We start from the raw sequence: 12,012 nt of genomic DNA, 5'->3' as shown, positions 1-12,012 counted from the left end.
TAGGACATCTAATGCGTTTGGCAAGTAGCCAATATTAATTACATGCACAGAGTGAATAGAAAAAATTATGGCACTCACAGTCTCATCTAAATTTCTTACTACTAGTTTTGTGGTACCCTACATTAAGCTATATCACATATATTTATTATATTTATTTATTTATCCTGTTTAATTAATCTTGTTCCGGGAGAATTTTGTTTACATGATATTTGAGCCAATCGTGTTGGAAGGGGCGGGGCTTATGAGCCTCAGGGAGCTGCTTTTGACAGCACTACTGGCAGGCGAAAGGAGACCTAGTTGGCATACTCGGACTTTTTCGGCGTCTGCTCGTCAGTCAACTCGTTAGGTGGTTCTGCTCTCTTTTAAGGTAACTTGTCATGTTTGGTACTTCACGTTGCGTCGTTTATCCGTCGGTGTTGATACCGCGTCTATCGTTTGGTTTAAAAAAAGAAAGAAAGAAAACGCACAGAAGCCTTTACGTGTCATTTTACATTATGCTTTGTGTGTTGACCTTTTGCTTTCATGTTCATTTTAAAGCCATTCTGTAATGTTAACCCAAAAATAATTGTTTTCTTTTTGAAATCTGATCGACACCCAAGTACACATAGTAGCCTACCGATGATTTCAAATGAAGGCATTCATTTTGGTACCTTAATCAATCCGAATGTAGTCAATAGGCAATGCATTGAGCAAAATGTGTTTTTGATTTTTATCCATAGGGACGTTTAATGAATTTAATAAAACGTTTCTTTTGTGTTAAATAAGGTCATTACGTCTCTCTGGTTTGCCAGTGAAGGATGGTGGCTGTGTTACAGCGCCCCCTCGCGGCGGTCGCCTGTCTGCTGCTGTGGCATGCAGCGGGGGTCCTGTCCAGGCCGGACCCCAAGAGGAGGGAGGCTCTCATAGAGCTGGAGGCCTCCCAGCAGACAGGGGGGCAAATTGTGCTAACAGACTTGGAGAAGCTTCTTGATGCTCGGCTGGACCAAATGAAGCAGGAAGAGATGGCCAAAGCTAATTTCCCTCCGGCCATGCACTTCTTCCAGGCCAAACCTTTAATCGAGAGCAGCCCCATCTTTAGCCTGCTGCAGAAGATGCCCAAAGGTTATTCGTTTAATTAATTGTTCAATTAATTAATTAATCAATCATTAAAAAGACACAAGTGTAATTTTGGTTTTGTTTCAGGTGGCGCGTTGCACGTCCATGACCTTGCCATGGGGGATCCCGAGTGGCTCGTGAAGAATGTGACGTATCGGCCAAACTGCTACATGTGCATAACCGAACGGTCGGTCAGATTCGTCTTCTCAGCGGGGCAGCCTAAGGGTGTGCCGAACTGCTCTCCTTGGATTCTGATGGAAACACTCAGGAACAAATCGGTCAACGTCACAGATCTAGACGACAGGTGAGGTTTTACGGGACAATCTGAGAGCCGCAGAGAAGTGAAAGCTTCTGTGGCTGATTGTTGTTGTAGTTTGCAGTGGCAACATCTTGTGGTTAGCACGTTAACCTCACAGGTTTGGGGTTCGTGCGCTTTTCTCAGCGTAATTCAAACGTGACCCCAATATAAAAATAAAAAAAATAATTTAAAAAAGTGGGCTGAAAGTTTGCAGCGGTGCAAAACTGATTTCACTTCCTGGCTCAGATGAGCGTGACTGACGTGCTGGAGCAACTTCCCTATTCACGCAAAGTGAGATTTTTTTTTTTGGTCTGCTTTCAAAAGCTCATGCAGGTCATAAAGTAATATTTAATATTTCACAAGGTCATGAATCTTAACTAGGTTTGATTCTATATACAGATTATTATTGTATGCTAGGAATAGAGTATGTGTATGATCCTTGCTGCTTGTTTATATGTATAAAGGAATAAAGGATGTATAGAACGTTGATCATTGTTTCTCCATCGTTTAAACACAATAAGTGAGATATGGAAGGAATTGCTTTTGATTGAGAGGCTTTTAGAATTTTTTTTTGGTATATATCCATTTTTGCTCCCAATAGTTTATATTCCGTAACATTTTCTAGATGTACACCATCAATATGTATGTAATAGCAAAAGGCAATACTTTCATTTTATTCACATTTTACTGGACTCATGAGTTTCTAGGGGTGTGAATTGCGTAGTACCTGGCGATTCGATCCGTGTCACCATTCGATACAATGCAGATTAATCCCGATACAAATCTATAAAGTTACGCAATTTTTTTCCTTTTTTTTTACTCAAATTTAGAAAGTACTAATCAGTAGACTTGTACATGTACACTGTAAGATTTGTATGAAAATGTATTTATTTATCTGAAAATTCAGGTTGCAGTCTGTTTCCTGTTTGAACAGCACTGAAATCAAATATTAAGGCTTAATGTTCCATTAATATCACATTCTCCCATGCTTAAAGTGTGAACCCTAAGTAAGACGTTTTGTTGAATATTCCCATCAAAAATTGATCCGGCCGCATATCGAATCGATTCGAGAATTGTGCACTGTAAGATCGCGATATATTGCCGAATCATCCAAATATCACATGCGGATGATGCCGTGCGGTCGCTGATGGTGTGGATCTCGTCACGCCTTTACAGCATCCGGGCCAACTTGACACTCTTCACTGACGGCGACCCCGAGGTCTTGTACCCCGACCAGGATGCGGTTTGGGAGACGTTTGAGCTGAACTTCAGGGCTGTGATGGGTCTGCTCACATACGCTCCGGTCTTCAGAGACTATTACTATCACGGCCTCAGCCTGTTAAACGAGGATCATGTCATGTATGTGGAAGTGCGCGCATTACTTTTGGAGGTTTGGAGGTTTTCATGGCTGTTTTGAACTTTTTTTTTGGGGCGTTGGCCATTTCTTGATAACTTGTCGACGACACTCAGGTATACGAGCTGGACGGCAGCGTTCACGACTCGGCGTGGGCTCTGAAAACCTATGGAGATGTCACCAGGCAGTTCGTAGCGGACCACCCGGATTTCTTTGGAAGCAGATTCATCTTCATTGTCCACAGGTGCCCTTCGGAGTCCCCGCCTTTTAAAAAAGATAATGGTACTGCAAGTGAACACTAATCGCGGCTTATGTTTCAGGACGATTGATGTCGACGCGTTGAAGGGGTTAGTGGAGAAGGCAATGAAGCTGCAAAGAGACTTCCCAGACTTGATGGTGGGCTTTGACTTGGTGAGAAACTCACTCAAGATGGCACCCAAGCAATGCGGATATTTTGTGAGAAGAGACTAAAGTCAAAACAGGAATTCAACACCTTTATTATTATGATTATTTCCGATATTATATTTTTTATTTTTTATTATATCAACTACACCTACATTTCTCGACCAATTCAAGCGATTCCAAATTCAACATGATCCAAAAGTTCACGCTTCGCGAGCCATTTCTCGCACAAAGAAGACAGAGACGTTCAAAATGTCACTTCCATTCAAAGTTCAAACTGTTTAGCTCATTAAATTTACCTTGCGATCAATTTTCAGCACTCCCCCAATTCTCACAAAGCAAAAATGACACCTTTTCCCCCCATACATTTTCTCAGTTTGAGGGAAGGGTTTGTTAAATTTGCAGCGCGCAATATTTTTGCGTCGTCTTGTGGTGACCTAAGAGAATGCATCAATTCAAAACGTCCACCCCATTCTATTCAACTTGCCATTAATAAAATGCATACATAATTCTACATTTTTGACCCAGCAATTCCCCATTAATTTCCAATCACACGTCCAGCAATTCATTCCCGTTCTAAAATGTTCCGCTAAATCAGTTCACCTTGGGAATGATTTTCAACATTCCTACAATTCCCACATACCTAAAAATGTCACTTTTTTCACTCTTATTCAATATCATTCAATGCCATTCGAATACTGTAATTCCATTTCTTTCAACAACATTCACCTCATCCAATATGATTCCACATGTTTCTTAAATTTGTTTATTCAACATTTGCATGCAATTTCTCCAGAAATTGCTTCATATAGTTTACAGTATATAGTTAAAAACAAAGTGCTGTACATAAATACAAAGGTGCAAATCGAACAAAAGACAACAATAACAAGGTTAAAACTACTATCTAAATAAATACAATAAAATAAGACACAAAGGCAGTTCTAATAATCAGCAATGCAATTAATCATCAAAAGATAAGCACTTTTATTGGAAGACATTTTCTGTGCAGGTCGGTCGTGAGGACAAGGGAAAGCCGCTTTGGTATTTCCGAGATGCCTTGTCGCTGCCAGAAGACACGGGCGTGACCCTTCCCTACTTTTTCCACGCCGGAGAGACAAGTGAGAGCTCAAGCTGCTTCCAGTGAAAAACACCTTGAGGAGAAGGGTTCAAATGGAAAAAAAAGTAGAATGCATAAATTTTAAATATTTCTCTTCGTTCCGTTATTAGATCTGGAAGGGACTGACGTGGACCAGAACTTGTTGGACGCCATTTTGTTTAATACTTCCCGCATCGGCCACGGGTTTGCTCTGGTTCGCCACCCTTTGGCGCGAGAACTGTCCAAGAAGAGAGGCGTGGCTGTGGAAGTGTGTCCCATATCCAACCAGGTACACATGGTCTCCTCTATACTGTTCTACATGGAATGCAAACGCGTTTATTGACGTCTTTCAGCATATTCGCAATTTTTTTGGGGGTGGCAGAAACAGTAAATCATAAGCACTAAATACATTTTAAAAAAAATCAAACAAAACTGTAAAACATTTTAAATTGGACACTTTCTACACAATTTGCATATATTAAGAAGAATTATGTGTGTTTTTTTAGGGATGTTCTGTACCACTTTTATTTATAAATAAAGTTTCTAAAAAAGGATTTTTGAAAAATGAATCTCATAGCTATGTTGGTAGCATCCAAATAAATAATAAAAATATTTTTGGTTTTCGGGCGACAATTCTAACTGAAACAGGATGTTGTGGCGAGGCAAGCAAAAATTAAACGCAGCTGCTTCATTCGCGCACACTGGCGCGGCAATCAGGTAAGCGCGGGTTGTGCTAAATACTTTGTTTAATGCTAAACGCTAGCTTGGTAGTTCAACAGCTGTAAACGAGTCAATACGAGGCGATGATGATGAAGATGATGATGATGTGTTTGCTTTCCATGTAGATGATTTATTTTTGGTGTTTTGTTTTTTGGGCCAAGCGTTTCTCATTTTCACTTTTGGCCAAACATTTTCATTTCGGTGCATTCCTATGGAAAACCTCATTTACTTACGTAATTCAATTAAAGTGAGACTCATAAGTGCAAATATTTTTCAAGGTATAAATTGGCCATGTGAAAAATATTTGTATGTGTATTTAACTCATTCACTGCCAATGACGGCGATAGACGTCAAAAAGTCATTTGAACTATTTCTATTAGTTTAACATTTTTTCCCACTTTTGTTAAGAGTATGAAAACCTAGATTTGTTTTTATTGTATTAGAACAGATTTAAAAATTTGGATTAATCGTGAGTTAACTAGTGAAGTCATGCGATTAATTACGATTAAAAATTGTAATTGCCTGACGCCCCTGATTTTTAATAATCTTTTCTTAAAGAAAAAAAATTATATATATATATTTTTAAAGATTAAAAATTGGGGGCAGCAGGCGATTACAATTTGTAATTGTAAATATTCGCATGACTTCACTAGTTAACTCACGATTAATAACACATTTTATATCTGTTCTAAAGGTACAAAAAAAATTCTAGGCTTTCATAAATTAACATTAATTTAACAAAAATGGGGGAAAAAAATTTCAAACTAATAAAAATAGTTCAAATGAATTTTTGACATCTATAGCCGTCAATGGCAGTGAATGAGTTAATGAATCTCCACAAAGTACTACAGCCAAATCTATTGAAAAATTCCACGCAAGGATTTCTGATTGAGAATTTTCTATGGTTGTATGTTAGTGATGCAAGTCGTCCTGTCTTGGAGCAGGTGTTGAAACTGGTAGATGATCTACGAAACCACCCGGCGGCGGCGCTGATGTCCCAGAGCCACCCAATGGTCATCAGTTCGGACGACCCGGCCATGTTTGGAACCTCCGGCCTCTCCTACGACTTTTACGAGGCCTTTGTGGGTTTCGGGGGCAACAGGTCCCACGTGGGCACGCTCAAGCAACTGGCCATCAACTCTATTCTGTGAGTTCCGACAAAATAAGTGACATGCTTGAGTTTGCCCGCTGACGTGTTGCCATTTATTTATTTATTTTTGCAGGTACAGCTCGCTGAGCCCAGAACTGCAGAACAAGGCTTTGGGTCTGTGGCAGAGGAAATGGGACAAGTTTGTCTCTGAAAATGCTTTCCCGAAACAAGAGTGCAGTCATGGCAATTTTTTTTGCTCAAATGCTGACACGTTTCCTTTCAGGAGACTCTTTAATTCTGCCGCAGTGCCGTGACGTGAGAAGGATGGCGGGGTTTGACTGTTTATTGGACGAAGGGCACCTGCTTGGCTTTTCTTCTGAATTTGCACTAAATGCGACATGCTTTCTCATCTGCACTTGCCATACGAACTACACTCGCTATTTTTAAATATTTTGTTCGCATTTTGCTCAAAACTTGTTTAATTATTAGAAGACCAAAAATGATATATATATTTTTTTTACATTTGTTTGCCACTGATTATTTTCTGGCAAACACATTGCAGACATCCGATTGGCTCTAATGATGGCCTTACAGTTTGAGTTTTTTTTTGGCAATATGTAGACCGATTTCCATTTAAGAAATGCTCAAGACCCCAAAAGTAGGGCAACTATGTTTTTGCTTTGGATCTTGCAGTTGTTTGCGTGGTTTGCTTGTGTTTTAATAAGTTCAAATGTGTCGTATGTACGATGTGGCTGAGGAAACGCTCTTTGATGATACTTGTTTTTAAACTGTCCCCTTTCTACAAGAGCGCTGTTGTCGCATTGATTGTGACATTTGTCAAAAACTGCCAATGAAACATTGCATATGTGAAAGGTATTTATTTGTCTGATTTTGGAACACACAATAAGTCCGCCTTGGATCGTCGTCGTCAGCGGCAACTGGTGTTGAATTGGGAGAAGAATCGCTCATCAATGTGTCCCCTCCCGATGTCCTCTTTCCTTAACGTAGAAACATGACTTATGAAGCATCCGGGAGAGAACACACAGCTGTTTTGTACCTGTGCTCCTGCGACGCAGCCAGATGTTTGTTGGCGGTGTCCACATGCCGTCGGAGCTGCTTCCTGCGTCGGGCCTGCTGCCTGTCCAAGAGCACTGCTGTACGAGCCGAGTCCAGACGGACGCCGTGGTGTCGCATGTCTTCTCTTTTCTTCTCTAATTCCGCCCTCTATGAATAAACGCGTCCATTTCAAGTCGAGCGTGTTTTACACGTCAAATAGAGAATATGATGGACTTGACCATTTTCTCTTCAATCTGATGCTCGCGGAATTGAATGATTCGCGCCGAGCTCTCGGGAGGCGGCTTCCTGTCGCTGCTGGGATAAAGTCCGGGTGCTCCCATTGTGCCCGTGTGCTGACCTTGCTGCTGGGCGTTGTCCTGATGATGCTCATGACGACGCCTTTCTTCTGTCTTTGTCATTTTAACAGCAGAGCCAAATACAAATTTTAGTAGTCAAATTTATGGAGGGGGGGAAAAAAGAATCAATAAAAGCTACACATTTTTGTATCAAATGGTTGAACACAACTATATCTGTTAAATAATTAAACAAAATAAAATATTTAATTTGTCTCACTAATTGGCTCAGTTATTTATTGTAAATATTTATTTTTAAATCACGGGGGTTATGTGACAAACTGAAATAAGTGAAATCCATGATAGAGAAATACCCTATTTAAATACTTCCTATATACCAGTAGGCATGTTTTTTTTTTTATAACAAATGACATTTTATTAAATTATTAATTATTTGAGAGGGAACAATAAGACAAAAAAAACTTGGTGTACCAATCCATCTGTTTACAATAAACAAATCTTTTTACTTAAATGTATCTCACAATTTACATCACTAATGACCAAAGATGTACATTATAAATAAACGCTGCCACTTTGTGTAAAAAGCACGATTACAGAGAATTTAACATTCAAAATAATCTGATACAAAAGATGGACTGAGGTTGAAATAGATTTCTGACAAAAAAGAAAAATGTTATATATGGGATTCCTTGAAACGGTCATCCATCTGAGGCTTGTCTGTTACATGGGCTTTCGTGTATTTTCGTGTATTTGGGGGAAGAACACAAAAGACTTACTTCCCATTTTCAAATTTAGTGTAAAACAAAATGCTTTGCTTCCATCTAGTGGCCAACCGTGGCGTTACGTCCAAAATAACAAAATTGAGTTATAAACTGCACAAAAATAAGTAATCATAAAATCCAGGAACTAGAAGGAACGTGAACCAGGGAGCTGTGATGGAGTGAGGTTTACTGTACATACTTTTTTATTTCATTACGTAATTGTTTAAGAATTATAGTAACTTAACCAGTTCAGAGTACACCCCGCCTACTGCTCGAAGACTTAAGTGGTTCGGAAAATGGATGGATAGATCGTTAAAAATTAAAATGACTTATTACTTCATTATTGAATCAAATATTTAGCATTATGCTACATACACATTTTAACTATTTATTTTACACGTCCTGTTCATTTTAGGACTTGCTGGACTTCGTTTTGAGTCCTGTCAAGATAAATCTGCCTCCTGTATTTGGGTACAAATTCATCATTAGAAATTCTGCCTTTAAAAAAGGTAAATGTTTGCTCGAAATTACACAAATGTCAATGTCAGAATTGCTCATTCACTCCAGTTATCCGTTGGCAGGTTTAAATACAAATAGGGCATTCAAAAAAAAAAAAAGAAGATACAAAGTAAAATGTGTAAAGAAGCACGTCGGTCAAACACATTCCGAGCCTCCAGACACGACTCACCGCGTTGAGATTCCACTCTTTAGTCGCTACCGCTGCTGCTTTTCTCCTGGCCAGCTCTTCGTCCTGCAGCTGCAGCGCTTCAGCGTCCATGTCTACTCTTCTTCGGTCGTCCTGCAGTTCTGAAGGGCCCAGACGACACACCTGTGAGATCAGGCGCGCGGGTTTGAATGTTACGAAAACCTACTCTCCGTTTTCTCTCGGTGCTTTTCTGCGGCCTTCTCTTCCCGCTGCTGGACGAGCCACCTCTGGAGCTGCTCCCTCTGCCTGTGCGCTCGCCCCCCGCTGTCTGGGTCCTCCCCGAGCAGACCGGGCAACATCATCACCTGCGCTTCTGGGTCCAACTCCTTCTCCCTTTTCCCGGCCGGCTGATGGCAGTAGTCCACGACGACCTTCTCCGTGTCATGTTTGACCTTCAGTGGTTGAGGACGGAGCAGGGAAGTTCGTCTTATGTTGTCCAGCAAAGGAGTATCTGTGGGGAGCACCTCTCGCTGTTTAGTCAAACATTCTACACTGTAAAAAATGGGGAGTGATATTTACTTGGAAAAACAAAAATGGTAAAAGTTTTTTTTCCAGGGAAAAATTCTCAGTCCATTTTATAAGGCAGCAGTTTGCCCTCATTAGCGTGCAAGCGGATTATACTTCATATACATTTTTCAGATTTCAAACTATTTTCCCCTCAAACATTATTTATTATACTGTATGGTGCATCTCAATAAATTAGAACACCATGGAAAATTGAAAACGTTTTAAACTACAGAAATAAATTAACTTGAAAACAAAATGGGTGAATGCAAAAAAAAAAAAAAAAAAAAAATCCATTCAACTCACATTCGTTTTTAATTCCAAGGTAATATTTTTCTATTTGCCTCACCATAGGCATCTTGTTGTTCCTTTTCTGCCCTTTTCCTTGCTATCTTCTCAGCCACTTGCTTGTCAAGAAATTCCTTGTCAACCTAAAGTATTATTTTTGAATAAGATTCAAGTTAATTGTTAAAGAATACTGTATGCCCAACAAACACGAAACTTACTCCGATGGTCCTCAGCTTGTCGTCAAACAGCCTCTCTCGTCTTCGTGCCTCAATGTCCCGACGCCTCTGCACTTTCATGTTTGACAGGCCTTCCGATAACAATTCAATGCTGGTCGTCATCATTTGTCACACTTGGGCGAGTGGAAAAATGTTCACCGTGGAAAAACGAGGAGCTTTTTCCTCCCCAGTGGGAACTGTGCGAAACACCACGGGTTGCTAAGACAACGCTTCGTGGTTCATCGGAACAAATCGGTCATTTTCGGGATTTCTCCGAGACACCGACAAAAGGTATGCTAAGTGAAAGAAAGAATGTAGGCCTACTTTTATATCAGCGGTATAATTGTAATCGGTACGGTACACACGTCTGACCAGACTTCGTTGTGTTCCTTTGAGCAGAAAATGAGCAGGACACAGATGTGTATCTAGAGTTGGGATTTATTTCCGCAAGTGAGATAAAATAAAATGGATTGGGCATGGGGATGCCACTGAGACGGGAGCAACCACAACATATCCCGTATTCTTTCAAAATAAAAGCTCAAACTGACGCGAACATAGGAAGTAACCAAAATAAAGCAACGCGTTTTCAATAACTCAATTGAAATATAACATTTAAAGAAAAAAAAATAGATTTTGGAGAAATTATTAAACAAAATGACAATAATTGTTTTTCTGTTACATAATGACCATTTAGGTTGTGTTTGAGCAATAAACATAACTACATGCATATTTTTTTTTTAAATAAATGTGTGCGGAAGACATTCAGAATATTTGTTCATGTGAAACTATTGTTTGTTTGTTTTTGCATTTTAAATTATGAAAGTAATTAACTGATTAGAAAAAGAGGATGAGCATGTGCAGTGGATCAAAAAATGTTGAAGACATCCACATAACATTAAACGTCGAAATAATCAACACAGAACAGGCGCTCTTTAAGTTTGGCGGGCAAAAAATGTTGATAGAAAGCCTTTAAGCGATTCATCGTAATCAATCAAAATTTCAAGATGTGTTTAATCTGATTAAGAAATGTAATCGTTTGAGTTCTAATTTTAGAAGTTCAAATATATATTTACACACACACACAAAACCATAAATGTTATCTTTTAAGTAGAGCTGTAAAACAATATATTATTTTAAATGAGATTAATCACATCTTAGAATTTTGATTAATCACGATTAATCGCCTAATAAAAAAAGGCTTCTTTTTTTTAAATCTACATTTTATTCCCCCACCAAATTTGAAGAGCACCGGTTATGTGTTTATTCTTTTGACAATTAATGTTATGAGAACGCTTTCAACATTTTTGATCCTCTGCACACGCTCATCCTCTTTTTCTAATCAGTTAATTACTTGCATAATTTAAAAATAACCCCAATATTTTGACATGAAGAAATATTCTAAATGTGATACGCAAACATTTATTAAATGCTTTACTTTAATGCATGTAATTATGTTTACTGCTCAAACACAACCTGTGCTACCTTAAATGTAGCCATCCGCTGTCACGCTAAAGGATCATCTATGGTGAAAATTAATAGTATGATTAATGCGATCATTTTTTTGTGATGAATATAATCAGTTAATGCTTTAACTTTGACAGCACTACTTTTAAATTAACAAAACCAGACAGAGTTGTTAAATACTCGACACCGACAAGACCCATTTAATCTAACCATCGAAACTTATTTAACACAAAATAAACGAGCCCCGGCCGGTAATGATGATGTCACTTACTGCTCAATTGAATAATATCATTCAGTTTAAGTTACTCCACGAACACAATATTAATGTTTTGAGTAGTGACGGCACATCACTGAAATATTGCATTTAAAGAATAACCATTTGTGTGCTACCCTTACAACGCATGATGTTGCACATCCGTGTCAATTTCAATTTTAATGGTACTTGCATATAACGTTACACAATTTTGTTTTACTCATCCTAAATATTATCCAGTGAAAAATATCCACATGATATTTTCATGACTTTTCTATACTTAATATAATTTTTTTCTCTTCTAATAACTGGACCTGGAAGATGCATGTTCAATTTCCATAACTTTTGCAGGTTTTTCATGACTGTACGAACACTGACAAGAACATCAAGCACAAA

At 38.8% G+C, this 12,012-nt stretch overlaps 2 protein-coding genes across 2 annotated transcripts; one reads left to right on the top strand and one right to left on the bottom strand.

The window, feature by feature from the left end:
* Positions 1-237: 237 nt before the first annotated feature.
* Positions 238-7,683, top strand: LOC147175694 (adenosine deaminase 2-A-like). Its single transcript, XM_086072710.1, has 10 exons — positions 238-367; positions 766-1,101; positions 1,183-1,399; positions 2,570-2,783; positions 2,864-2,991; positions 3,068-3,158; positions 4,159-4,267; positions 4,377-4,534; positions 5,910-6,112; positions 6,189-7,683. Exons 2-10 carry the CDS (start codon positions 798-800, stop codon positions 6,367-6,369), a joined length of 1,605 nt encoding a protein of 534 aa, XP_085928836.1. The 5' UTR covers positions 238-367; positions 766-797; the 3' UTR covers positions 6,370-7,683.
* ribc2 (RIB43A domain with coiled-coils 2) lies at positions 6,066-11,988 on the bottom strand. Its single transcript, XM_086072711.1, has 7 exons — positions 9,903-11,988; positions 9,746-9,827; positions 9,059-9,343; positions 8,875-8,993; positions 7,351-7,521; positions 7,113-7,279; positions 6,066-7,053 (listed from the first exon to the last, which is right to left on the bottom strand). The coding sequence occupies exons 1-7, from the start codon at positions 10,023-10,025 to the stop codon at positions 6,984-6,986; spliced, it is 1,017 nt and encodes a 338-aa protein (XP_085928837.1). The 5' UTR covers positions 10,026-11,988; the 3' UTR covers positions 6,066-6,983.
* Positions 11,989-12,012: the final 24 nt, after the last annotated feature.

The sequence above is a fragment of the Leptonotus elevatus genome, chromosome 4 (assembly GCF_054856555.1).
Source record: "Leptonotus elevatus isolate MCC_2025b chromosome 4, RoL_Lele_1.0, whole genome shotgun sequence".
NCBI lineage: Eukaryota > Metazoa > Chordata > Actinopteri > Syngnathiformes > Syngnathidae > Leptonotus > Leptonotus elevatus.
The sequence above is the reverse complement of the archived record's forward strand: the minus strand, read 5'-3'. Positions and strand labels throughout refer to the sequence as shown.

Excerpts from the sequence above, each read along its gene's own strand:
- LOC147175694 (XM_086072710.1), top strand. The coding sequence starts at position 798 with ATGGTGGCTGTGTTACAGCGCCCCCTCGCGGCGGTCGCCTGTCTGCTG. Across the intron at positions 2,784-2,863 it reads TGCGCGCATTACTTTTGGAG|GTATACGAGCTGGACGGCAG; the intron begins GTTTGGAGGTTT and ends GACGACACTCAG. Across the intron at positions 3,159-4,158 it reads TGATGGTGGGCTTTGACTTG|GTCGGTCGTGAGGACAAGGG; the intron begins GTGAGAAACTCA and ends TTTTCTGTGCAG.
- ribc2 (XM_086072711.1), bottom strand. The coding sequence starts at position 10,025 with ATGATGACGACCAGCATTGAATTGTTATCGGAAGGCCTGTCAAACATG. Across the intron at positions 7,522-8,874 it reads AAGAGTGGAATCTCAACGCG|ACAGAAGAAAGGCGTCGTCA; the intron begins GTGAGTCGTGTC and ends AAAATGACAAAG. Across the intron at positions 7,280-7,350 it reads ATCAGATTGAAGAGAAAATG|AGGGCGGAATTAGAGAAGAA; the intron begins GTCAAGTCCATC and ends GTTTATTCATAG.